This window comes from Lathamus discolor, chromosome 16, assembly GCF_037157495.1.
Source record: "Lathamus discolor isolate bLatDis1 chromosome 16, bLatDis1.hap1, whole genome shotgun sequence".
Taxonomy (NCBI): domain Eukaryota; kingdom Metazoa; phylum Chordata; class Aves; order Psittaciformes; family Psittacidae; genus Lathamus; species Lathamus discolor.
The window spans coordinates 6,057,260-6,084,602 of NC_088899.1; the positions used below are offsets into that span (position 1 = coordinate 6,057,260).

Genomic DNA, 27,343 nt, shown 5'->3' on the forward strand with positions numbered 1-27,343 from the left:
TAAGTTTCTTCAAAAGTGTTTATTGGCTTACATTGTAACCTTGATATAACAAAAATAAGATTCTGAAGCCTGGTTTTTATTTCATAGCCTGAATAATAAAACCCAAACCCAAATCATACACCTTGCACTTCATTATGTATATGAAAATAACACCTTCAAAGTGTAATTTGCAGCAATAAGGAATTTACTAAAGTTTTGTTTTCTGATGCGTTGAATATGAACATGACTCAACAGTCTCATGTCAGGACACCTTTTCCTGTCTGAAAGAGTTGCCTTTTAAAAGTGTATGGTTTCCTTAAGGAAATCTTTAAACATAATTTAACAATACCAAGTAGTTTTTAAACCAGATACAGTGTTGGGGAGGAGGTTGTCTATTTGCCTGTATAAAGTTGCTAGAAATCTCTTGATACCAGAAGGCATCAATAGGAATCAAAGAAAAACCAGGATCAGCATAGAAAAGGATGCTGAAGCTGTATTAATGGCTGCTCTCCTCGGAAAACACTGGGTTATCACACAACAACAGGAGGTGCTGTGCTGCTGAAGGCACTTCTTGGTGGCTGAGGCAAACTTACCTGTGGAAGTTCCGGCCAGGATGCAAATTCCAGCCAGGATGCAAAACTGAAGATGTGACAGCCCTTCCCAAACAAACTTGTGGGTATTGAGGAGATGAATGGGGACAAACCAAGCAAGTTTCCCTCCTTGAGCTTTATGCAGTTCTACCAAGAGCAAGTTGCACTCCAGAGCTGTCATTGTTTCAGTGATCAGGGACGAGATCTGACACCAGCCTCTGATGCTGCTTAGGATTTGCTTTGAGCTCTGCTGAGAGATCCATCAGCAGGGTCTGGCTTTTAGCACAGGAAAGGAAAATGGTTGGCATAGCAGTGAAGGCTTCTGATGGTACGTGCCACACCACTTGGCTCTGGACTTCATTCCAAACTTGCATTTGAAGTTGTAGAAGAGGCAAAACCAAGTTAACCAGAGCTACCTCCTTTCATGGAAAGCTGTGGGAGCCTCCTCTTTCCCTTTTTGAAAAGCCTTTCCTCTTTTTTGAATGACTGCCAAGATTACCAGGAATTGAAATAATCACATTGTACCCTTTGGGTTCACATCCTGAACCTCTGACTCCCAAGACAGTAGTATACCTGTGCACTCACTTCCATTTAGCTATTCACATATGGTCAGAATAACTGGTTCTCTGGTTACAGGCTGGAGCAGGTTTGTTGTTGAGCCGAACACTGAACACCACAACCCCTGTCAGGGATACTTATACCTAACTCATCTTTTCCATGGAGATTGGTATTCTTTAACTCTAAAGCAGCACAGAGCTCAGAAGAACAGCTCACTCCAGGGGATATGCAGAGAGTTCACATAGGTTCAGGGCATTCTGTCCTCCATCTACTTTCAGATGTCTTAGAGAAAAACATCTCCTTAAACTCCTATTAGATTGTCACATTTTAACCCCTAAAAAACACCATGTAAGTGAATAAGCTTAATAATCCTAAACAGGCTTCCAAGAAGTGGATTACAGAGAAGTAGGCTTCATTAAACAGAGCTTTCATTTAACTAATCAACAGGCATATGTTTTCCTCATCTGTGCCTTTATTTGTGAGGACACAGCATGTACTATTTATTAATTCTAATTACCCAGCTGAAGATGTGGCCAAATCACTTCATACTTTGACATCATATGAACCCTGTGTGCAGAACTCTCAGCTATAGCATCTTGCTGGAACCCAAAGGAAAATAAAGAGCAACCCATCACAACCTTTGTAACACCACTACAGGTTAACTTACCCTGTGTCCTCTGGCCTTGTCTCTAAGCAAAAGACGAGCTTTATGCAAGAGACAAGCAGAAACACATGCTTTGGCTGGGTCATTCTGCCAGCACTGGCTTCAGAGAGTACTTTGTCTCACTGTTTGCTCTCTCTGTAATCCAGCTGTTTTCTAAGACCTTCTCCAGTGCCCCAGCCTGCAATAAAACTCAGCCTGGACTTCTCATATATATTGCTTCAACAGTTCGCTGCTCAGGAAAACCACTCATACTTGCTTTAAGCAGTGAACCCCCAGGCAGCATATCAAACTCAGTAACAGCCCATACTGCAGAGCCAACACCATGGGTTTTCTGCTTTTTCTGGTTCTCCTCCACTGGGTTTATTGTCTCTTGTTTCATCTCCTGTTAGAGGAAACCATGACCGAGTATTAAAATGGGGGCAACTTGCTATAGGCCAGATAAGGAAGCACAGACCACCCACAGCTTACCATTTATGCAACACCATGCTAAGTTTAGTCTTGGATACATCCAGGGCAAAGACTCCCTAGAGCAGAGATGCTCAGCTCTCAGCTAAGGGCAGCACATGACATATGGTTGCTAAAGCATTCTCCTAGCAGGCAGCTTTACATTCAGGGCCGAGTTGCTACAGTTCCCTCCAAGTCATAACTTTGAGGATTACTCATCCTAGACATGCAAAAGCAGAGCATTTGCCTCCTAATTTAGCTAGCTGCTGCAGCCTCTCTGAGTCAGCATGCAGTCTCACCCCCACTGGAGGTCTATTTCCAGCCCTTGATTCACTTCCAGTAAGGTCTGAACTTATGTACTCTGACACTCAAAGGCTAAGATAAGCACGAAAGAGGAGTGAATGAAGTTCAGCAGACCAAGAGCTGTACCACATATCCCACTGGGGCAGCTTGGGCAGGCAGGTTTGAAGCTCATGCCACAGACTGTTGGTCATTGATCCTGCACTGAGCTGTGAAACAACAGCATCTTGCCAGCCCAGCTGAGAACTGGAGGCATTTTTGATCAGGATGCATCCAAAATGATAACTGCAACTCCAGCTGATCCATCCTGAGTGTGCTATTTATAGCAGACAGTGGAGGCCGAGATGGATTGCATCATACAGCAAGGTTGGCAATAGAAAGCACTAACACAGCATTAACCATTTCAAGTCACTTTGGATATCTTAAACCCATTACAGTTTCACAGTGAGTTCCTTAGTGGGCTATGTGAGCAGTTATGGCACTTGGCTAACAGACCTTTTCCTAGACTCACTGGAACAGCCTCTGGCTGCTGCTTTGCCTCTGGCGCCTTTGCTTATTCAGCCCAGAGCTCATTGTGTTGGTAGGAAACACAAGCAGAATAAAAACAAAGAACCAAAACACCCAATGACATGTTAACTTCAAGCTCCATTAGAACTAGTGGAAGAAAGATAATTAATACTATCTGAGTGAATAAACACCAGCTTATTGGGAGATACTGTTCTCCCAAGTGTCTAAAAGCGATTACAAAATATGCTCAAAGCAAGGGATTCAAAAAAGCATAACTAATTCAGATAGAGAACAAAGAGCTCTCCCCTGGTCCTTTATCAGGTCAAAACATTTCAACCACAAGCTGTGTTTGATGAGCAAGCTCATGGTGGCGAGTAAGGAGGAGGCAGCTCAGATGCATGGGTCTTGCACAAGGTGGGAGATGTGACAGCTCTGCCCTGTTATATGACTAAGCCAGTCCAGGCTTTGAGATATTATTCTCTGTTTAGCTGCCTCCACTTTAAATGCCAGGGACTCCAGCTGACTCATTCCTCCTTTCCTTCTTTCTGTCTGAGGTCAGGCAAGATTTGCCTTGGAGTCTAAGTACTGCAGATTTCAATCTACTGAATCAACAGAACACCAGAAATACCCTGATTAAAAACCAGACCTGTCCAGAAGGAACAAGATTTATCTTAGCTCCCTGACAAATGCTGGGAGACTGGAAAGAAGCTGCACAGGATGGAATTGCATTAGTTGGGCTCCAAATATTCCTCCATACTATCATGAGTACTCTTCCTTATTTTTTCCCCGCTCCTGTGCACCAAATTCCATCCTTAGCAAGTCTCTCATGCTTAGGGAGGTACCAAAAGCTGAGTGTATGTCAGTAAGATAAGGATGGAGGAGGTTATGGGTCTGAGAGGCAGATGCAGGCTGGATATGTTCCGACACACTCTGCTGATAGCCTGAGGAGGGACAGCTTCGCTGGGATGCTGCAGCTGCATCATAAATAGCGGTAAGGTTGGAGCATACCCATCACAGAAATGGATGTCTGCTCCCATCCTGCTGCTTGCATTTGAAGACTTGAAGCAGCCCAGCAGGACAGTGACATCTCAAAGCCAAAGAAAGAATTCTACAGGGTTCTACTCCAAGTCACAGGGAAGCATCTCTGCACCAGGAAGAGGATCCAGTCATTCATATCCACACATGCACACACACAGACACACAGGCTGGCACGTGGTCATTTCTGTTGGTGCTCACGGTTAGTTATCACCCTTGCATTACTCCAGACAAAAAGCAAGCTAACTTCATCTCCACCTTACTCTGCGGGGAGCAAAGGATGTTTTAAAGAAACACTACTGAGCAAAGTATGTTATGAAGACAGATTCCTTTGTATTAGCAATCAGTCGAGTCAGTCCAGGGACCAGTTCAGGCTCCCCTCTGCTACCCGAGGGGTTAAAAAACATGAGAAAAACTCTCCAGCTTGGGAGGGGAGAGGGAAAATGAGAGGGTGAAGAACACAACAAATCAAAAAGTGCTTCTAAGAAAAGCAGCAGGATAAAACCCATCCCTACAGTCTGAGAGCACTTGATCAGAGAGGCAGCAATGGCCCCCCACATGCAGGTGTGATGCACATCTGCAAGCACCCTGCTCAGTGCCTGTGAAGACCGTTACCTCCTCCTGCCTCTGTTTGGTCTGGGCAGTGTTTAATACAGGAGCCAGTTCCCAGGAGGGGTTCCTGACCCCTCACTCCCAGCTTATTCCACTTTCCTTTAGCATCTTTCAGTAGTAGTCATCCTTTTTGCCATCAGCTCCCTGTATGTTTGCCCGGTCCTTCTGGTCTTGGACAAGTTCCAGGTCATCATTGTCATCCACCTCACCTCCATGATCCTCCTGCGTGCAGACAAACAGCCAGGAAGGAAAGGTCAGTAAGGGCTGGAAAACGAGACCCTAAGCAGCACACTATGCTGCTTCTGAGTGTAGCTGTTCTACTACACAGCTCAGTTTGGGAAATGAAGGAAAACAGGGAAGAATCAGGAAGTAAAACAGGTCCATCTCTGCCAGCGACCTTTAGGTGTCATCGGCAAGCCACTTAGCCAAGACACAAGAGGGGGCATGGGCAGAGCTCTATCCCTCACTGCCCAGAAGGCACCAGGGTGATCTTCTGTAGTACTTAGGCTCTCAGGCTTTGGTGGCCTCCAGTCTTTCTCCTAGAGGCATTGTCAACTTGACACTGGCTACAGTAGTCCTGGAGCTCTGAAACACAGCAACAATACCTGGTTTTCAGTCAAACAGAGGGAGCAGTTGCTACCTAACAACTGTGGCCTAACCTGCACACCGCCTCCCATGTTTGTTTGCCTCAGGAGTGGGACATCACTTTCTTCTGCCAAAAATACCTTTGTTCAATAAAGGGAGCAGAGGTAAATGGGTCCAGGTTTGTTCTGGAGACCCCCTTCACTGAGCAGAGACAAACCTGAAGTCAGTGCTCACATCTGGTTTCCTAAAAGCTGAGTCCTGCTCAGCTCCTGGCTACCAACATATGCAGGTAACAATCACACCAGAGAGGGAAAGAGGAAGAACCTTGGTGTCGTACAATTTCTTGCTCCTGATCTTCTTGATAGTCATCCATTGGGTCTTCCCTGGGCTTGGCAGGTCTGCCAGCATCCTGGAAAATACAGGAAATCAGACACTGCTAACAGTGCCCCCGCCCACTCCCACCCCCTGCCAAGAATACAGCTCTCTTGCATTAGAGCCCCAGGTCTGGAACACTGGGAAACAGATCAGGAATCAGGGGATGGCAGAGACAATGAGGCAGCCAAGCTCCATCTGTACTTTCTCCATCCAGTCTCTCTGCACACACCCTGGCAGCAACTGCCCAGCTCCTTCCTTTGTGGAGAGAGGGTCCCAGGGCCCCTTCACATGCTGCTGTTACAACAAGACCCAGGACTGCAGGCAGTATACAAGTAATTTAGAGTAGAGCTTTAGGGATCACAGCACAGCCCTATTTGAAAGTCAGGTATTTATGTCACTAATTCTTTCCCTGTTTTCACTAATCTTCAAGCAGTGCTGCTCAGCTGGTGCCAGCATCTCCCTCTTGTTTGATTTCATTGGCCTGCATGTCTTTTTGTTCTTTTTAAACCTCACTACTAATCATGATTTTAGAGCCTGACAGATAAAACACTCCTTTTAAAAACAAGCAACACTCAGCTGCTTGTCAAAACAAGCTAACATCTCCCTGATGCAGAGGCTGGGTTCAGATAGCAAGCAGCACTTAGCAGAATAAATGGATTCCCTCTGCAAGCAGGCAAGCAAAGAGGCAGAGCTCTCATGTTATCACTGCTGCACACCCACCCCAGGAACAGCAGTGGCTGCATTGACCAGACCCTGAGCTTAGGGCCATGGTATTGTCTCTGGTTTTGGTCTCTCAAGTGCTTGAAGAGACCCAGCACCTCTAAGGTAATAGCTGTGGAGTGAGCCATCTCCTATTCAACGTCTCTCCAGCCATGCTGCAAATGCAAGGGTTGACTTCAACAAGCAGAGAGAGCAGGGCCAGAACAAGTTCTGGTACTGAGCAACCTACTGATTCTCACTCAGAAAGAGGTTTCTCTTGCCTGCCATATCCTTGCAGTGGGATTGTGGATCCATTCAGGAACATGATGGGTCCTTAAGCTCCCTGCCTCCCCTCATTCATAGCTGGGATCTCTCCCTGGGCCCTGCTGGTTGCCCTCATGTCAGTCACCTTCGGTGGCTTCTCCTTAGACTCTTCTTTCACGCTGGGCTCCTTGAACTTCTCCAAACCTCCCACCTTCTCTTCAAAGTCAGGTCTCTCCAGCTCAGCTTCCTCAAACTCATCCTCACCTTGGTTATTGGGATCCTGGGCAGGATCTGCAGCATCATCAGGCATCTGGACAAGAAAAGCCTCTTGTAAATGCCAGGCAGCATATCCCCTTGGGAGACAGAAGGTTTGCTGCCTTCCCCAGCAAACAGGAAGTGCTCGGTGGTAACACTTCAGTCACACCTCTCCAAGCATGTTAATGGTTCTAAAAACACCACCCACCCACCCCCCAGTCTTCATTATCCCTCTGAATCCCTCCAGAGCCAAGAAGTTTGGTTTGTTATAGAAAGCATCAACTTAAATGGGATAGCTGGATTGTTATTCCAAGCTAGGGCTGCATCCAGATGACAGCGTTACTCACCATTGGTTCCTGGACAACAGTCTCTTTCTGAGAATGCAGATTCTCCTCCCTCTCAATCACTCCTGCATCTGCAAGGAAAAGGAACAGTTACCAGTGTACTCTCTCAAAAGCCAGTTTCACCAGTCAGGATTCTCACTGTTGGGAACAGCTGTGTAACTCTATGCCAAGTAGGGATTTGCTTGCTACAGCTGCCAGAGCTGCTTCCTTGTCCCTAAGGCTGGGGCATAAGCACACGTTGAAGCCTGCCCATAACTTGATGATACATGTCCAGCTCTGGTACTCATATGCCTGCCACGACAGACTGTGTGCTTCTCCCTACAGCCTCAAAGAAGCCTGTGTGACAGCAGTGTTCCAATGGGACAGCAGCACAGCCAGGGCATCTGAGCCATTACTGTAGCTCTTCATTCCAATTAGGATCCAGAGTTCAAGGGCTATGGGTCCTCACCCTCCCTTCTACCTGCCATGAGGCCTTTTCTTTTCAGGGTAGAATTCACTTTGATGTGAACCAATTAGTTCTGTTCCTCTAAAGGGGCCTGTTGAAAATCAGGTCAGGAAAACATTAAATAGCAACTAAACACAGCTGTGGGAAAGCATGGGGATACAGAACGTCCTCTCCAAACAGGCATCTGTACACACCATAGCTGTCACCTAAGTGTCACTGTTCTGGAGGGGAGGACTTCACTGCACAGAGTGAACTGAGCCAGTGGTTCCAAATCCAGAGCTAAAAATCTACTGTCAAGAAAGCAGGCTGAGATCATCTTTATAATGTTTAATAGGATGCAAGTCAGCATTTCAAATGAGATCCTCACAGGAGGCTCAGCTCCCAGCTTCTCTGTCTCACTGCCTTCAGGACTGCAGCAAAATGTTAGCTACATGAAAAGCCATGCACTTAGTCATTCCCCCTCAGCCTAGCAACACACAGAAGCAGCATTAGTCACATCTACATTTCAGTGGTTTTTTGACAAAGGTAACTAGATGACTTCCAGATCTTACAGGCTATTTCCACATGTGCAAGAGAAACTGATGGCAGAGTCTGTTTGCAGCAAAGAAATCTGTTTACAAAGCATTCACACTGTATCGCAGCCCCTTGAGCACAGCAGAGCATCTCTGCACAGAGTCTCAGACTGGATGTCTCTGCTCAAAGCCCACTTTAGCTCTCCCCTGCCTGCCTGGCTTACTGTAATACATTTTTGATGTCTTTATTTGCTTCCCAAGGAAATTTGCAGCTTCCCTCTTCCACTCATAGACATACATAACCCACCTTGGTTAGCAGTAAGTTAGTACTGGACAGCACAGGGTTAGGGAAACCATACCCATTTCGAGCTCCTCATCATCTGTCCTTTCCTTCTGGCCTTCCTCATCAGCTACCTGATGCTCTTCCCCTCTCTTCTGCTCGGGTGCTTGTGAGCTGCCTTTCTGCATCTCTTGCCTAGGCTTGGGCTCAAAATGAAGGCTCTTGGGGTAACTGTGCGCTTGTTGTTCATCCATCTGGGCATTCACTTTGTTAACAATGTCTTTCCAGCTGCAACAAGGGCATGAAACAAAACAATCCTTCTGCTTCAGTATATCAAGAGCTATTTCATAATGCTGCTGTTTTATTATGGCAGAGGAAAAAAACAACTCCGTCATAAGCAGAAGTTTGTCTTAATTTAACTTTTTGGCAGAACTAGCAGATTGCATTGGTTACTGTGATAACTGCCTGAAACTGAGTATTTAATATGGCAGAAGTACAAAGTTATGCTTTATAAACACGATTGATTGTAGAACTGCTTTAATATTACTCATATGATACAATAACACATCCCCATAGCAATAAGCTCCAGTTCCAAACAGATACTTACTCATGCCTCACACATACCCCAATACAGAAATGATGTCTTTGAAAAAATACCAAACCCAAAAGTCCTCTTTATTGTTCCAACTTCATTTAAAATGAAGATGCTAAAGGAAAACTGTAGAATTGAGGCCTGTAAGGAGGAAAACCTTTTCCATATAACCAAGAAAGCTGCAATACAGAGCTGACAGTTTCCGTTGTCTGATGATGTTTGTGTCAAAGCTACAATGTCCTCACAAAGCTTCACAACTGGGATGTGTACTTACAGCAGCAGATGTTTATAAAACTCTTCCACAGCATCTGTGCCCTGTACAAACCCAAACAGTGACAACAGAACCAGCTGAAAACATCTGCATATTGCTTCGATTTACATGGGAAAAATGCTTCACTGCTTCATTCAGAGGGAAGCCACGTTCCAATGTGATTTCCTGCTTCTCCTACCACCACTGCTCAACTGCTTTGATCCATCTACTGACCTGAAAAATCAATTATTCATACACAGCTCTATCGGAGAGAGTTCAGGCAACCCCTTTCAGGCAGCCACAGTCAGGAACTGCTTCCTCTGTAATGCTTCCACCTCACATTCTCCTGCTGTCCACATCAATATCTATGCCTGCTTCCTTAGTAGCAGGAGTGCCTCAGAGGGACAAGTACTTGATATCAAGATACTTGCCAAATGCAGCACATCTTTCATTAATGCCTCTCTGCCTGCAGCAACGGCACAGCTCACAGATACCCAGAGGCTCAGCAGCGGAGGACTCTGCAGTTTAGCACCATTCCACTGCATGGAAATGGATTGGAGGTCAGAGAACAAATACTATTGAATGAAGCCCTGAAAAGCCCTGAACACTGTCTCACAAGGAATGTTTTCTTCCCAAATATCCTTACTCAGGGACACCTTTAGAAACAAAGGATCAAGGAAGGGATGAAATCACAGTAATAGGGACTCTCAAAAGTAACTGAAACAACTTTTAACCTGAGTAAGTTACCACCAGTTTCAAGCAGGATTACTGCTTGGCCCAGCCTGAGCCAGCTGAGATTTAGAAGTCTACTTAAGACACCTGAGTTTTTAAGTGCTGAGAAAGAACAAGTGACCTTTGCTTCAGCAGCTTTTCAAAGCCAGCATACTAGCACCACACCAAACCTTCAGTGTGAAAGATCATAACCCAGCCTTCAGTTCAGATTTCCCCATTACAAACCCATCAAAATGCAAACTGGCCATCAAGAGCTCATCTGGAATCTGCTGGTCTCAGCCACCCAATGCAGCAGTTCTCGGCATGGGATGCATGGCCTTTTTTGTACTCTGCTGTGGTTTGCTGTTGTTCTTGGCACTGACACCTTCTGGAGAAGGTTGGTTTATGCACTCCTTATCACCAAGCTCATGCAGCGTTAAGTAACAGCCTCCAGCTGCTCAGTATGATAGATCCAGGCACAGAAAAGCACATCAAACATACCATGATCTCTGTCCTTGCCAAACAAATCCAATACTTGCATTTTCTGTTTCACAGAGGAGGCACAGCATCGTCTCTAGGCTCTACATGGCAGAGGAGAGGCCATTCTGCCATCACAGTTTTCAGCCCTCACCTTCAGCTACACCCACACAAGTCTCTCCCTATAAAAAGGGAGACTGTTCTCTGTGCTGTTACTCCTTGTGTCCATGCAAATTCCTTTGAAGGAATATGCAAAGCACAGTCTCTGACCTGGGAACATTTCAGGTTAAGTGAACAAACAAAAGTGACAGAGAAGAATGGGAAGGATCAGGCTGAATTTAGAATTAAATCCAGAAGCCTCCTCTATTGATAAAACAGAAATGAAATCTGATTTGCTGGGGTGAACTGGACAGATATGACCTGGACACGCATGGGGAATAAGCAAGTTAAATAAGGAAGCACTATTTTCAGAGCCAGGTTTTGGAGCATGGCCAGGCTTTGATGAATTGCAGCCTGAGAAAGACATGTTCTTCCTTTTGCAAAACAGCTTCTGCTGTGCCTGTACAGCATCCACAGCAGCAGGATCCTGGTCCCTGACTAGACTCCCAAGTACTACAGCAATACAAGTATCATACTGTAGGAATGATCCACTCTGTTACCTGCATGGAATGGCTCATGCTGTTCTCTGAACCTCTGTCCCTTTGTAAGGGACGCACCTCCACAGAGCTCTCTCTGTTCTTGCACTAAGAACAGGCCTGGAGGACACGCTGTGCTGAAGATGCCAGATAGGAGCAACAGTCCCGTGTTGCAGAGAATTTTAATGCCAGGGCGTCAGCTAAGCTCAGAAGATTGTACCAGTTCCAAGTCTTATTGTAAACCCTGATCCTTGTATTGATATGATTGAACTGGTTTGTTTGACCTGTCTAGATGAAGCTGAAGTCTGTATTAACTACATCATCTCAAATGCAGGTATGCGGGAACACAGACAGGATGAAAGCCTGGGCTGTCAGATGGATTCTGCTGTGTCCTCTTATTGCTGTAACCTCTTCTACCCCATTCTGGATAAAACCCAATAGTTTCAGGACAAGAGGTCTCAGAACTGAGTGACTTTTCATGTGCTCTGTGAAGGAGAATCCCTAGCATCCCTCAGAACTGCACTGGCAACAGGAAGCCAAGTTCCATTCCCTGGGAGGAAAGAAAACAAAGGAGAGAGAATACAGAGTTTTGGGATGTCTTTGTCCTAGAAGCAAAGAAAACATCCTAGTACCTGAATTGGGGCTGGCTGCCAGCTGCTTGTAGACTACCAAATAACCTTGGAGATGAGAAGCTCTCAGATCTTCAAGGTCTGGTTGTTCCTGCAGAGCTTGGCACATTACGGATTAATTAGTGGGAAAAATGGATCGCAGCTCTAATGTACAACTTATGCCTCTCATTCATAGAAACGGAGGGAATTTTTAGCCACCCTTGCTGCTGCATATGGTGCAGAGTATCTCCAGTTTGCTAAACAAAACAGGGTATTTCAGTCACCATCTATGAAAGGGAGGAAATTTCCTCCAGTGAGTTCAGCCTCCCATCCCACTCTCTCCTCTAGCTAGCAGGAAATGCACAGTGACCTGATCTCACTCAGCAGGAACTCCTCTTTCTCTCTCCTCCCCACACAAATACTTCACTAAACAGTTCAAACACAAAGGCAGCCAATACAGCATGCACCATCAACATAAGAGCCTTTTATTTTCCAGCACAGCACCCATAGCAGTCTGTGCACTCAATCACACAACATTGCCTGCAACATGACTAGTGTTCTGCTTCGGCTGAGATCAAGACCTGGCAGCAACATTCGGTTACAAGCATTAGACGGCAGTGGTACCAGTAACAAACATTTTCTTCAACCATCTTTCAAGTAGAAACCACAATAAGCACAAGAAAAGAAGCCAGGGATGAGCCTGTATGGTACCTCTCAGCCTGAATACTGCACGTAGAAGGGAGTTTTACTTCACCAACCTTTGCATCTGGACCTGTTTGCTCCCTGGAGAGTGGTGGTTGTCTGGTGCCTGAGGTTTTTCTGCTGCAGAGGGCTGTTTCAGGTCAGAGGGTGACAATCCAGGAGCCCGGCTTTCCTCATTGCTTTGAACATGAATGCGCATCACCATCTTTAGATCCTGCAGAGAAGACACATGCTTGGGGTACATACAAGCTCCTAGTGTGATACCTGAGCATCTCCCTTGTATTTAGGTAGGTTTACGGGCCAGGGAAAGCCTTTATCAGAGAACAACAGATTCAGAAGTGCTCCAAAACAAATCTACAGTCCTACCCAGCTGGCCTGCAGTAAGGGAAGTCTTTCTCCTTCCACACAGCCAAGAGGAAAACTTGGAATTCATCTGACCCAAGCTTTTCTTGGGTAGGTGAATCTCCAAGAGGAGAAACAACAAAACTGCCTCTAAAAAACATCCTACAGGTTCCCATTGGAAAGTTACTGTAATTCCAGTGGAACCACACTGCAATTGTCTGGTTTTTAGATACCTGCTTTCCATAAGCTCCCTCTCTATCACCCCAGGAGTCAGGAGAGCTGCTTTTATGATTTACTCTTTGCAGATCCAGCAGGATCCAGAACAAGAACCCATTCATGTGAGCCAAGCCACTAAACCACAAACCCTTAAGAGTGCACAGGAGTCTGAGGCCTGAGGCCAGGACAGTTTCCACATCGGGGAAGTGGAATGCACACATGCAGGTCATTACAAATACCAGAGCCTTGAGCTTCAGAAGCAAGGGCTACCAAAACAAGGGTGCAGAACTTACAGGGTTCCCATTTGGCAGACTGTTCATGGTGCGGGTGAACCGGACCACGTGCCCATCCCCGCGTCTCGCCGGCCAGGCTGGCAGAGCATCTGGCAGCGAGTTGGCATCTTGCCTTGGGGCTGGATGTGGATGGGTAAAGAGCACGTTGGCTTGTGGCCTTGGGCCATCGTTACTGTGCGAGTTCTGGCCCTGCAGCAAAGGGCCATCTGCCTGCTTCTGAACCCCGGAGACTTGTGAAGCCAGTGGGTTCCCAAAGGGGTGGTTCTCCTGGTTGACTGGAAAAGCCTGCAAGGAAGAAAGGATGAGAACAAACTCTGAAGGAACAAGCTCGGTTCCCTCCCGTTCAAACCCCTGCAGAACTCTTCTCCCTGGGGTTTCCTGGGAATACCACACCTTCTGCCTCACAAGCTGCAACTGGCTGTTGGCTGGCACCATGGGCTGCTCCTTCAGCACCTGAAACTGCTGCTGCCCCTTCCCAGCACCTCCTCCTTTGAAACTTGGCATCTTCTGTAGAGCTTCCTTGAGCTGCCTGAACTCTTCCATCTGGGCCTGAGGGGATGAGAAATGTACAGAGAAACCTCACAAAACAACAGGGTTAAACCACTCCTTGCTGAGAAGAGCCACTTTTTTATCGCCAGTTGCTCAGCACGGATACACTGCTAAAGAAGATAGAATTTCATATATATGAAAGGCTGGAGATAACACCATTAATGTTTAGTCTTTAGCTTTCCCTCCAGATTCCACAGATATTCTGTATTCCCCCTTTGCCACTCTTGAGTCTTATTTTATTGCATACCCTGGAAGTGCTGGCCTGTGACACCCATTCTTTGCCCAATGCATTTAGTGCTTAAGCCATTGACACAACTCCAGCCTCTGCACAAGAACTGTATCCTAGGTCCTGTTAGGTTTGGCTCCCTCTCCTCCTGTGCTCACACACATGTACCTCCAAGTCAGCTTTTCTCTTTTCCTTCCCGCGGAGGCATTTCCCCATGGATGTGCTCTGCTCAGCAGGGCTGACAACAATTGGCACAATCCTACTTGACAATTCAATTCACTTTGCAAGACAAATGAGAATTGATTCTCCGGGACTCTGCAGCAAATGCAACACTTCTCTCTCTACTGCAGCTTATTTCTTCCATCTCCAGTCCCCAAAAGGAGGGCTTAAGAAAGCTACTCAGGAAGAGCTCCTTACTCCCACCCCAGCTATTTATAGGAAAGTGACGGGGAAAGCTTTTCATATGCTTGCCAAAGGTACCTGGAAAGGGACCAAATTAGGGTCTGGGCAGAGTAGGAAAGCTTCCAAGCAGCAAGGAAAGTGCAGCAGGAAATGAATTCCTGAGCAGGCTCTGCTGATTTGTGATCTTCCCCCTGAAATTTGACCTTAACGTGAAGAAAACAAACCAAACCCCAACAAAACCACTCAGCAAAGCTAACATAAAAGGAATGAGGAAAGGAAAAGGAAGCCAAGTTCATGGCATATAGCCCTAACTAGTGGGAGACTGCTTCCAGTCAGAACAAGCCAGATGGAAGCAGAACTTGTACCTATCAAAAGCCTGTTAAGGTGGTCAGCCCAGAGGGAAAGCAGCTATAAACCAGTCTTAGTGCACAGACTCCCACACGCTGTTTGCACCCCGTCACAGCAAGCTGTGCGTGTATCACTTGATGCCTCCGTGCCTCATTTTACCTGGCAGAGCAACTGATGTGACAGCTACTGCAGGCTGGGCTTGGGGAACGTGTTAGAATCCTTGGAATAGGAACATGTTGTCTAGAATGCAAATTACTCCTCTAAACTTTCACCTGCCAACAGGAAGCAAGACAGGATACAGTGCAAATTGACATGGCAAAGAGAAGCCTGGAGCCTTTGTAGGTGTCTGCTCCTCCACATGGCACCTCACCCCACTGATGGCAGCCGCGATTCTGTTCATCTTTGTGATAGGAATCACTGATTACACGCTACAAAGGACTGATCAGAAACGCAAACAGAACACTTTAACACTAGGCTCTTTGTCCAAAGATCCAGGGAATTTTCTGAAATCACTGGGATCAACCACTGCCTCTTCTGTAGGAGCCAGAAATAGCAGGCAGACAGATGGCTGGAGCACAATTTCATTACACGACTGTCTGGTACACCCAGAGTAGGCAACTGAGCCCTGTCTCCCTCACCCAGGGCAAATCCTTTTACTCATTCTTAACTTTGGCAAGCAATGACAGGGAGCTGCTTCTTACAACCCACTTTTGCCATTGGGCTCAACACTGAAGGACCTAAAAGTTAAGACTGGCAGCACAAAAGCTGCCACCACATTTTCCAGTCTGAAGTGCTTGACTTTTTAGCCTCAACCACCTCTACCCAAGGGGTTTTGATGCTGTTCCAAGTGTGCACTAGTCTGCACAGCTGAACTGCTGATTGCTTCCTCTAACACAGCACAGGCAAACAGCATTTTCAGGGTACTCTGCTGAAGTGGAATTCAGGAGGTGTGAATGAATGTAGGCTTGCCAGGGGCACTGGGGAAGCTTGTCATCTCCTGCTGCTTCTATTCCCGGGTTGGGCTCGCTGGACTGACCCCTACAGAGACCTGAAGTCTTTGTTTAGCTTCCAACAAGTACACTGCAGGCAGCACCACTGCAGAGAATCCGAGCAGCCATGTGGAGGAGGAGCAGGGTAAAAGAGCAGTTCAGTGCTAAGGCATTAAGGCAGGCAAGTCACATACACTGATGGTGCATGCGAGACCCCTCAAACCACATCTGACATGAGCCAGAGAGCTGTCAGAGCCACTTAAATCCCTCCTATTTTGCAGGGCAGATCCAGCCAGAACTCCAGAACAATCTTGGAGTCAAAGCCCACTGAGCCCTCCACCTCTAGTTCAAGTTCAGCATCCAGTTCAGGGGAAGAATCAGTTGTCAACAGCATCTAACCAAAACCAGCTCCTTGCTTCTGGGCTTATCCTATAATCCAAGGGAGTGCTTGACAGAAGGCTGTTAATTAACAACAGAAAAGGCTAATTCAGACTACGAAGTGACTTGTAAAGTGTATTTACAAAGCTGCTTGTGTCTTGGCTCAGCTCAAGAGCCTCAGGCACTGTAATGACATTAAATTCTCCTACCTCTGCCAGCATACCCCCCTTTCTCTCTTTCCCAAGTCTCCCAGCTTCAGGTGGATGAGCAGAATTCGTTGAGGTTGGGACTTGCAGTGTGCTGAAGAGGCTCAAATCAGGAGCACGGCACCATATGGACAAAAGGTTTGTCTTTTCCCCTTGCAGGAAAATGCTTTTCTGCCTCTCTAGCTTTAAGCCACCACCACTTGTATTGCTCCAACACTTACTAACTGAACACCAGCTTCTTTACTTAGCTCTTTCCAATTTCCAAATTCCTTATAGAGCTCCCTCTCTACTAAGGCTTCACAGGGAGTTGTAGAAAGGAACCTTTTTGCCAGGGCTGTTGAGTGTCTGTAGTCTCAGCAAGCACCTCTGCATTGCTAATCCTCTCTGCAATTAGTTATGGGCAAAACCAAAGGCAATTCGTCATCATTCAGGGTGGAAGTATTTGAGATGTGTGTGAGTGGCAGGAGGCACTCAAGGGTTGGGAATATGCTGGTTCACACTCACTTGAACCAGTGGCTTGTGTAGCATATCCGTATTTTCAGCTACTGGGATAGATTCCAGGCTGGAGAACTTTACTTGTGCAGAATGCATCTTACAACCAGCACCATTTTAGGCAAGTCACCACACTGGGATACAGTTGATAACTAGATTGATTACTTAGAGAATACTTGATGGTGCATCCAGACCCCAGTGAAGGGTTGTCCCATGTGGCCACAAACAACCCTTTGTTGGTTACCTGGGCATTAAGGAGCTGAGAGTGAACTTCCTGGTGGGCCTTCCGAAGCAGCTTGCTCTCTTCTCTGAGTTTAAACACTGTATCTGCAAGAGAAGAAGACATTTGCTTAAGGAAGCTATTTTTGCAAGTGTCTCTCTTCCTTATGATCAATTCCTCTTGATCCTGACAGATCTCTCCAAGCCCAGGGATTACAGTGAAGCACTAGCTAGCAACTAGGCAAACACACTGACAAACCTGAATCCTCCTTCCTGTCAGCACTCAGGAGTCCTGCCCATCCGAGGAACTTCCTCCTCTCCAGAGTGTCTCTGCTATCACCATCAGGTCAGGCTCTGACTGTGCTTGCTGTCAGAATGTTTGTTTCTCCATTTCCCTTACCCATTGCAGCTGAATACCAGGAGAGCAACAGTCACTGCCCCTACCTGTGGTAACTGGAAGGCTGAGAAGCAACTACAGGAGAGGTCTGCCCTGTCTCCTGAACCTACAGCAGATCTAAGGAGGTTCCCTCCTACTGCACAGAGAAGCTGCCTCTTGAAAGGACGGCACAAACAAAGACCCACAACACACACAGCAATCGCAGGACAGCTTGGTCCTCAGGCACATGTATTCCCTATGCTGTTAAGTAACAAGCCTGTGCCTTGCAGCTCCCAGGCTGGGCTCCTTTCAAGCTCTTTGCACACTAAGTACTCCAGTGACAAGACACACAATGCACTTACATTTCACTGCCTGGAACATAATTGTGTATCCTCCAATAAAGACTGTCAAAGAATATCAGCCTTATTTGGGATGCGGAAGCTCTCTCACAATATCAGCATTGCTGCATGAAGTGGGATTTCTCTGCAAACATAGCTGCATCTGCCACTACGGACAGGGATGGGAATGTCTCCCTGTAAAAAGGATGGTCACTTTGCTATAGGCTGAATTCCATGCAAGATTCCAGCTCTAGTATAGATATTTCTGATTACAGTGGTACATCTTTTTATATACTATTCATCCCTGAGACAGGACATTCTGCCATTGAGGCTGCGTGCCTGGAAAGATGGACAGCGAATGTTAATATCTCAGCCTTAAGCTGACCTTCCTGACCAGCTTCCCTCTTGGAATTCTTTTTCTGATCCTTATTATCCTTCCTCTGCACATTTTTTTTTCCTTCTTCACTGGGGGCTGCATATTGCAAGAAAGAGACAATCAAATTCATTTGCTTGTGTTCAGTTCCTCCCTTCAAACCCAGGAGTGCTGAGAGAAAACACCCAAACAAAACAGGAGCAGATTTCCATCTCCTAGACCTAACATAAGTATGAACAGATGTGAACCTTAAACCCCCCCAATCTAATTAAAGAGCAGACTAAATAGAAACTGCTCTTTGGGAATTACAGGGATCAACATTCTCTGCAATATTTGCAATAGTAAATGCATTTGACAGAGCTACACCATTAATTACAAAAAGTATGTTTAATTTGCTTCAGTGTTAGCATTTACAGAATTCTAGTAGTGTAGAAATTGGTTTTCATTGTCAAAAATGTACAGAGAAGTGGGAAATGTATACTGAACCAGATGGGATACCTAAATGTCACAATACTTTATCTGTGCCACAAAACCCCGTGTCTGCTTAGTTACACTCACCCACCAAAGAAAGGATAGGGTAAGGCAGCATTATCTGATGGATGAACCTTTGCTTCTTCTCCAGCCTACTGTGGAACCACAGGCATGCACCTCTACCTTAGCCTCATGCCTTTTACTTTGGGATTATCTTATCCTGAGTGTGACCCCCTTGGGACATGGACTGTTTCACAGGCTGAATACCATCAACATCTGGCACAATGATTTGTTCTCTTACCTGGTTCTACACAAATTCTACACAAGATAAGTAGCATGAATACGTACAATGAGTAAGCAGACAGCAAAAGTCAATTATGCTTTTAAAGTAACACTGTGAAAGCTGGCGTTGACAGAAGCCAGGGATGCCCCATGCAGTGTAACAGTACAGGCAGCTCTGAACCCCAGAGAACTCCAACTGAGGTACAGAAGGGCTAAGGCACTGCACACTCATGGTCCTACAGAGTGTGCCTACACTCTTTACAGACCTTTTGGGGGCCTGTAGAAGAAACACTGGTCTCTCCTGAACCCAGTTCTCCGGTGTTTTCTCAGCTCTCCATCACACTCACCCTGCAAGTTCGCGACTTCACTGTCCTTCTCCTGCTGCAGCTGGGCATATTTCTGGCTATGAGTCTCCAGCGTCTTGCGATGTTCCAGTTTCAAGCTGTTGTGCTGCAGCTGCAGGTCAAGCAGCTGCTTCTTGACATCTTCATGCTGGTTCTGAATATGAAAAGAGGGGACAAAGTCAGTACAAGGTGAAGAAGAGTGATTTAGCTGTTGCCAAGTGCTACTTGAGTGCCTGTTTAATAAGTTGCTTGGGGAGGCAGAAGAGATGGCTGTTCCTCCAATAAGGTAGCCAGAAACCCCAGATACAGCAAGATATTCTTTGTGTTCAGTGGTTCAGGAGGGATGTGAAATGCCAGTTAAACTCAGCTGCGTGAAGCAGTTTGGGAGGTGTTCTTGAAAGCTACTAAACTGGAAGCAGAATGTGGTGGCAAGTCCACTCCTGCCTGAAAAGAGATGGAGATTCTGGGACACAGCCAAGAACTACTCCTACTCCTTCCCAACTTCCCTGCACACCCTGCTCTGTGAGAGCAACACAGGCTATATTAGCTGATACTGCATAAAGCCAAGGTCCTTTCCAGACTCCCAGACATGCTGAAGGACAAGACTGCCTGCAAGGAGAGCTTCCCTGGTGCATGTGGCATCAGTCTGCACATCTCTTTACAGGAGTAGTACACCTTTAAGTAGGGCTAAGGTCCAATTCCCATTGCCTTTGGACACCCAGCCACTCTGGTTGTTCTCCCTGTTTGGCTCCCTTCCTGCTCGCCTGGCTGTTCTCCCACCCACCACTCCAAGCTGCCAGAACAGGAGGGAGGAACCTTTTGCAAGGATATCACATCCTCTCACATAATGAGACTGGAGAGAGCCCACATCCCACCCAGTAACGTGGGGCTCACAGGCATAAAACGCCAGGATAACCAGACTCTCACAAGACCACAGACTATGTCAAGCAGGCCAAGAATTCACCAGCAGAAGCGGGCTGAAGGGCTGTTCTCTTCTGCCTTTCTCTCTTGCAGAGCCCTAGAACAAAACATGCCGAGACATCCTTTTGCTCAGACCCACTGAACCAGAATTCACCTCCCTTTTTGTTCCCATGGTAACCCCGAGAGTCCTTCCACATTCAGTTTGTCAACACCAATCATGTATGCAGATGGACAAGCTGCAGGTGAACCCTGGCCCTTCCACACAACAGCTCCTCAGGACTCAGGCCGCAATTTCCAGCAGCATTCCTGCAAAAACCACCTCATCTTCTTTTCTAGAAGCCCCAAACCTCTAAGTGCTATCAGTGATTGCATTTATCCCCAGTAAAACAAAGCATCTGTGGCCCAGGCATTCTCCCCTGAAGCAATTATCCTCCACTAAAAGAAGAGAACTAACTGTACTCCAAAAATACATCCAATGCAGAGGAAAAAGCTATTGGTACGGAGGGGTCCCAGAGACAGAACAAAGAAGTGAGACGGGGATGTCAGGTTAATCACATCACAAGATCAGGAGGGAAAAGAGAGAATAAAAGATTCCTGCTTCGGCTTTCAGAGATGTTCGGTACTTACTGTTCTCATCAGAGCCACTGGCAGAAAGCACTGCAGAGGAACCACATCCCTAAAATCATTCTGATACTGAACACCTCAGAAGCCACCAGCATTAGCAAGTGGGAATTGATTTCTTAAAAGAAACTAAGCAATTGAAGGCATTTTTAGTCCTCATCAGCTCAGGTCAATTAATTTCTCGCCCATATTCTGCCTGGCAGGGGATGTGCATAATGCCTGTCCCCAGACTGCTCACAGCCAGGAGGAAGGGAGGAAATATTCATCCTTTGATAGAAGCAGGAAGCTGAAGTGCCTTGACCAAGGTCACACAAAGCACCGGAGGCCCAGGCAGCTCATTAAGCACACACAACATCCTCACTCTGCTGGTTTCTAAGGATGGATGCGACCGACCAATGGCTGCAAGATTTAGGAGGACTCTAAAGGTGCTGGGTTTTGTCTGGAACATGCTCTGTGTTGGGCTTCTTTCAGAGATGTATCTCATTCAGGATGCCAACTCATCTTCCAAATATCAGGAGTCCTTCAGCTGAGCTGTATGAATTCAGGCCAGCTTGTCCTCTCATCCCACCTCCCCTTCGCTGTTCAGGCAACATGTAGTGCCCAAGATGCATGTGCTATGCATCTCTGTCTCACTGAGATCTCTGGGGCAATGGGCAGGTAAAGAGAAAGAAGATAGTAAGAGTACCTCAAAACCATGTATTGCTGCCATGATTTAGAAGCAGCTTTGTGGATAGCACAGATGTTCATCAGACATAGATGACTTCAGAACAGACCAGAGTGAGAGCAGTGGCCAGAAACACCAAAGCCAGTTATACTGATATGGCTTCCTGGATGTCTTTGGTCATATCTGGGACCTGCAGCTTAACAGAGTCAGATGCTTCTGTTCAGCATAAGTCTGCTTCCTAGGTGATGACACTGCCGGCAGCAATCTTCCTCCTGAGGAAGCTAGCACCAGTGGGAAGCATTTGTCGCCTGTGCTCCAGTAACAGAAGTGTTACTCAGGCTCAGAACTAGCTGGAAGTTGAGCTGTATACTGCTTTTTTTGGGGGGGGCCCTTGGGGAGGAGGCTGAAATCTCCCTCACTGCAGTCCCAAGGGCTGGCCTGCCTTTCAGCAGCTGTAAATGCAGTTAAAAACCCAGATTTCTCCCCCCAAAAATAAGAGGAAGCAAGAGAAAGGGAACCAGGACAAACGGCTCCCACTGTCCCCTTGAGACAAGCAAGCCAGAGCATTCTGCTCAGACTGCAGTTGCTATGAAGAGGAACATTACTATTGCAAAGCGTTCCCAGAATCCGCAGTGCTGGATAATACCCAAGAGACAGAACTGTACTTCCCTTTTCCCGACGCTTGAATCCAAAAGCCAGGCAGCTGGAGGTCCAGCTCTGCTCAGGAAATACAACCCAGTGGTGCTAAGGGCTGCTGGAACATAGCCCTCTTTCTCCATCCCAGAATTAAATTACCATTTCACTGCCAATGCTCTAACTAAAACCATCTCAACCCATCTCAACTCAGGCACACTTGCACTGCTCTAACAAAAGCAAACTTTAACATCAAGATATGCTTTAGAACATCAAGATATAGCATGTGGTAAGCTATCAAATGCTATAAGCTGCCTGCCTCTGAGCCTTTTACAAGGACTGGAATACACTGTATTAGCCCAAAAGGGCAAGTTACAATGAATAGACCTATTTTCACAGAAAGAGACCCAGAAAAGAACACTCTGAACAACAGAACTCCTGTGAGATAAACTGCACAAAGACTTCCATTGAAATGAGGTATAGGTGAAGGCTGTAATCTGATACAAAGCCCAACAGGATAAATAGGAACCTCCCCTGAACCTGAATAGCCAGGAAGGAATGTAGATCAACACCCCGGTGTGGTCTCCTCCCTCAGTGCTGGCACTAGCTGCAGGAACCCCTTGGTCTCTCCTAGGCACCTCTGGTCAGCAAAAGCACCGACTCTCCTTCCAGGGAGCATTCCTTAATGCCCAGAAGACGTGACACCACACTCCTCCCTTACCTTAAGTATCTTGTGCTGGGAACTGAGGGCCCCGTATCTGTTCATAGAATCTTGCTGGAAAGAAAAAGATCCAACAGTGTCATTAAACTCCAGGAAAACCTAAGACAGGAAACAACACAGCCCAGCACCTGCCCAGCCACTGCACCCCCAGCAGCTTCCTGCTGGTCCTTCACACACACACTGACTGGGAACAGGCCAGCCAGGGTGGGCAGCAAAACATGCAGCTGGGCACAGCTGGAAGAGAACCTTTTCAGAACAACCCAGCCAATTAACTAACAATGAGCTAATTAACTGCACGCCCTTGATTCACATTCCGAGTAGTTATCCCCAGTCCTTTATCTAGGACAGGCCCAGTGCTGAAAGAGCTTTGCACAGTAAACTCCCCCCAAAGCAGGCTGAGCAATCTCTGCAGCAGCTGAGGAGGAGGAGGAGGAGGAGGCAGCCAGCCCCAGAGCTGAGGCTTTCACCCACACACACAACCTGCACCACTCAACCAAAAACCATCACTGAGCACTTGGGTAAGCCTAAAGGAAGCTCCTGCAACCAGGTACAGCTAAACTGAGCTCAACTGACACAAACCAGCAGCAGGAGGGATTTACACATGTCCACAGATGGGTTTACACCAGTTTAATGGATGTGTTTATGCCTTGCTAACAGTCACGTTCATCCTCTTTGTGCCCAGGGTACCATTCTTCACCGCAGCATCTCAACACAGGAGGTGTGAAAGCCACCAGCACTCACAGGGCAAGTTCCCACAGCAGCAGCGGCACCCACCTCAGAGGGAACACGCTGCAGCTCTCCCTGTTACAGGCAGTTTCACAACCATCTGCTGGGATCTGTGGTTGAGTAGCTTAAAGCAACAGGGCTGAAACACTAAGCAGCACCATGGAAGTGCAAACTAACCACCGTGCAGAGATTTCCACTACAGCCTGCAATGTAACTGATAGGATAAATACTCACTATGGCATGAGATATTAGCAGCACAAACTGCAAGGGAGCTGCCCAGCCATAAGAGCATTCAGATATTCATCCATGAGTTTCTGTTAACAGGGTGACATTCACTCACAGATGAGCAGGCTAAAAGAACCTCTCTTCTCCAGCATCTCGTCAACAGATGCTCTGAGAAAGGAATATAAGCAGCCTTATAACTTGAAGTGAATGGGACAGGCTGTCACCCAGGGATGTTTCTTCCTAACCCTCACTGGAAAGGCCTCCTCTTCCTGCAGAATGAGAGGTCCACAGGGTAGTGGAACTAATCTGACAATCCCTGGAGGCAGAAAACAATGGATAGGCTTCCCAACACCACCATGGCCTTTTGTCTCCGTGCTCCCTGTGGTGTGCCTTGCATTCAAGTTCCCCAGGACTCTTCTGTACCATGGAACAGCAATTCTCTTTCCAGGCTGCAGCACAGGACTCCCTGCTACCCCAGGAGCTACTCTGCTGTCACACATGGGAGAACAGGCAGAACAGCTCTAGCACAACACAGCCATGCCCCAAGATGAAGTAAATCCTCACACACCAACAGCCTTGCAAAGTGGAGTCAGCCAAAGTTCACCCTGTACCATACACACTCGCAGTCTCACACATTCCAGACACCAATGGCCTCATGATTGTGGTGGTACTAGAAGGATCTTTACCATTATCACACACACAACTCTGAGGAACAAAGCGAACCTACCTTCTCCTTGTTGAGAGCTTCCTGAGCCTCCAACTTATACACTAAAAAATCTAGAGAGGGAAGAAGAGAAAACAGTTCAACGAGCTGGAATTTAACAGGAGGGAATACGGAAATCAGCCTCTTGCTGAGCAAAAAGCTGCAGCTCAGAAAACACTTCGTGTACAGCACACACCTCCCCACAGAAGAGCTGGGGGTTGGCTGGCCACCCCTCTGCCACCCGTGCAAGAGGCTCACCTTCCTTTGTCTTCTTGTGTTCCCCTCGCTCCTTCTGCAAGGATCGTTCCAGCCGGGATCTGTGCTCATACACAACTGGGGAAGCAGAAAGAGGCAGAGCATGAGATAAACCCTGAGATTTCTTCCCACATCTTCCCCAAAAGGGGCGTATGTGGACCTCAAATCCTGCCTTGGACTGCCAAGGAACCTCTCCTGTTTTGAACGGCCTGCATCACTCTGGATTTCCAGCCTTGAGCACGCAGTAGCTCATGTGTAAAATCCACACCAAGAAAGCAACAGTCCTGAAATACATGCAGATACCTGATGTTGTAAACAATGAAAGGGTCAGGTGCATCTTGTGAGCATCTGCACTCGGGTTTTGCTTTGGAGCCTAAGCTGCAAAGCCCAAAACCTGGCTTTAGTGGCCAGTGGCCGAACTCTGTATTTGTGGAACAAATCCACTACCAGGCTCGAGACAGTCAGAGCCTTTCAGGTCATCTGTTCTGCAGAGAAATCATACAACCACAGCATGGTTCTAACCCCCCTTCATGGGCAGGGACACCTTCCACTGACCAGGTTACTCCAAGCCCCGTCCAACCTGGCCTTGAACACTGCCAGGGATGCAGCATTCAGGAGAGACATCTTCTCCCCTTCCACAACCCAGCCATTGAGTGGCTCTGAGGCCACTAAGGCAAAGTGAGCCAAGCAGCTCCCTCCCCATTACACACAAAAGAGCATCTGTACTCTGCACAGGAGCTGGGACGGGAGAGCAATGAGGCTGCACCACACAGCAGCCACATGACAAATGAAAGTGTCGGAGAAGCTTCCTGATGGATGGTGATGTTAATCCACCCTGATGTCTGAATGCGACCCAAGAGCTTTCCCAGAGTCACAGCACTCAGCTGCAACAGGCTCCTCCATCCCCTCCACAGGCTGCCGCCACGGCAGAATGGCACCGGCAGCAGTTCAGAGGGGAGGAGCAATGGGAGAAACTTGCCTCCAGAGCCAAGATCTTTGGGATCAGGCTATGCCATCATGCAGTGTCCGGGAAAAGGAACAAAGCGGGATGATATTTGCATGCATAAAACAAGTGCAAGCCCATTCCAAGAGCCCCAAGTGACTTGTGCTCTCACAAGTGAATCTATAGAGACAGCCAGTTCCACTCAGGTTGTATGGGAGCCGCAAAGCCAGTGCATGTCCTGCATTATCAGGTGCTTTGCTGCCTGAGAGCAGACACTCCAGTCTGGAGAAATAAGAGACACAAGACATCCTTATGCGTATCTAGTATTCACAGTGTTGACCATCAGTAGCACCAATGGTAGCGCAGATGCTGCTCTCAATGTATATAGTGAGGAAACTAGCATATTCTCCAATCCATTACAGCAGAAATACTTGTTTTCCATCAGGAAGGACTTTTTCCCCTGCTGAGCGCACTGCGAAGTAGCAAACCCATCACTGCAGCTGCCCAAGTGTCTGCTTCATAACAGCTTCAGTTTTAGAAACACTCTTCCCATGGGACTACTCAGATGTCACCCTGAGGGCTTCTCCAGCCCCACCCTGAAGGCATCCTCAGGAATAAAAAGCTTTATTCCATTGGGTAACGGGTTAAAACTTAAAGAGGGGAAGTTTAGATTGGATCTAAGGAGGAAATTCTTTCCTGTTAGGGTGGTGAGACACTGGAATTGGTTGCCCAGGGAGGTTGTGAGTGCTCCATCCCTGGCAGTGTTCAAGGCCAGGTTGGATGAAGCCTTGGGTGGGATGGTTTAGTGTGAGGTGTCCCTGCCCGTGGCAGGGGGGTTGGAACAAGGTGATCTTGAGGTCCTTTCCAACCCACACTATTCTATTATTCTATGATTCTACGAAATTGTCATCTTCAGAGCATCAGCCACTTCCCAAAAGACCTGTGGGCTCTGGGCACTTGTTTCTGCCCCAAGCGCCTCACTTTCTTGCAGTCTTACCTAGCAGAGCACCCAAGGACAAGCCTTTGATGTGATGGGCGCCTCACACCAGCAATGAAAAGTCACAGCTGTTGGGATTATTGGGGATGCCCAGCAATTACCAGGCTTTACCATGCCCTTCCATGTACTCCAAGCTTCAACTCTGCATTTGCCCCAGCAGTCCTGGGCTTGGAGGCATTCCTCCTGCAAGCATTTCATGTTGTTTTCCAGTCGCCTGAGTAGACTCTATTTTCTTCTGGTATAAGAGCAGGGTTAGAAATTCCCCTTGCAGAAGCACCCCTCCAGGTCCCAGAACAACCAAGGCAGGCACCAGCCTCACAGTTGTGCTGTCACCCAGAACAAAGCGCACAGTGGGCCAAGTTCAACAGCTACAGCCTCACTCAAACAGGCCAAGCACTCCCAGCAGGGACTGGGCAAGGAAATAACTGTTTCATGCAGAAATACCTGCTGAGATGACCCCAAGCCACAAGGTCTCACACAGTAAATGGGAAACTAAAGCATAGGAAAGCACAAGCCTATTGCTGTAGAAGCTAACACACCCATAACCACAAATCCTAATGCAAGCATCACAACACAGGGGAGTCTTCAAGAACAGTTCCATCCCGTAAGCGGTTGATTGCAAAGTTTAGGACAAAATCTGTCTCCCTGACACTTGGTTTTTTACTAA

The 27,343-nt window shown here is 47.1% G+C and overlaps 1 protein-coding gene across 4 annotated transcripts in view; it reads right to left on the bottom strand.

The window, feature by feature from the left end:
- Positions 1–27,343, bottom strand: part of LOC136022680 (Golgi integral membrane protein 4-like) — a 31,512-nt gene continuing 4,169 nt past the window's right edge. Inside the window, exons 2-14 of one of the 4 annotated variants that reach the window (XM_065696292.1) lie at positions 24,740–24,814; positions 24,506–24,555; positions 22,828–22,881; positions 19,271–19,421; positions 17,109–17,191; positions 13,668–13,823; positions 13,275–13,559; positions 12,480–12,637; positions 8,528–8,736; positions 7,215–7,282; positions 6,758–6,922; positions 5,612–5,683; positions 1–4,911 (exon numbers count right to left, since the gene is read on the bottom strand). In XM_065696292.1, the coding sequence (XP_065552364.1) occupies positions 4,801–4,911; positions 5,612–5,683; positions 6,758–6,922; positions 7,215–7,282; positions 8,528–8,736; positions 12,480–12,637; positions 13,275–13,559; positions 13,668–13,823; positions 17,109–17,191; positions 19,271–19,421; positions 22,828–22,881; positions 24,506–24,555; positions 24,740–24,814 (1,637 nt within the window). In that variant the 3' untranslated portion in view covers positions 1–4,800. The other 3 variants (XM_065696295.1, XM_065696293.1, XM_065696294.1) reach the window with 3 other exon arrangements.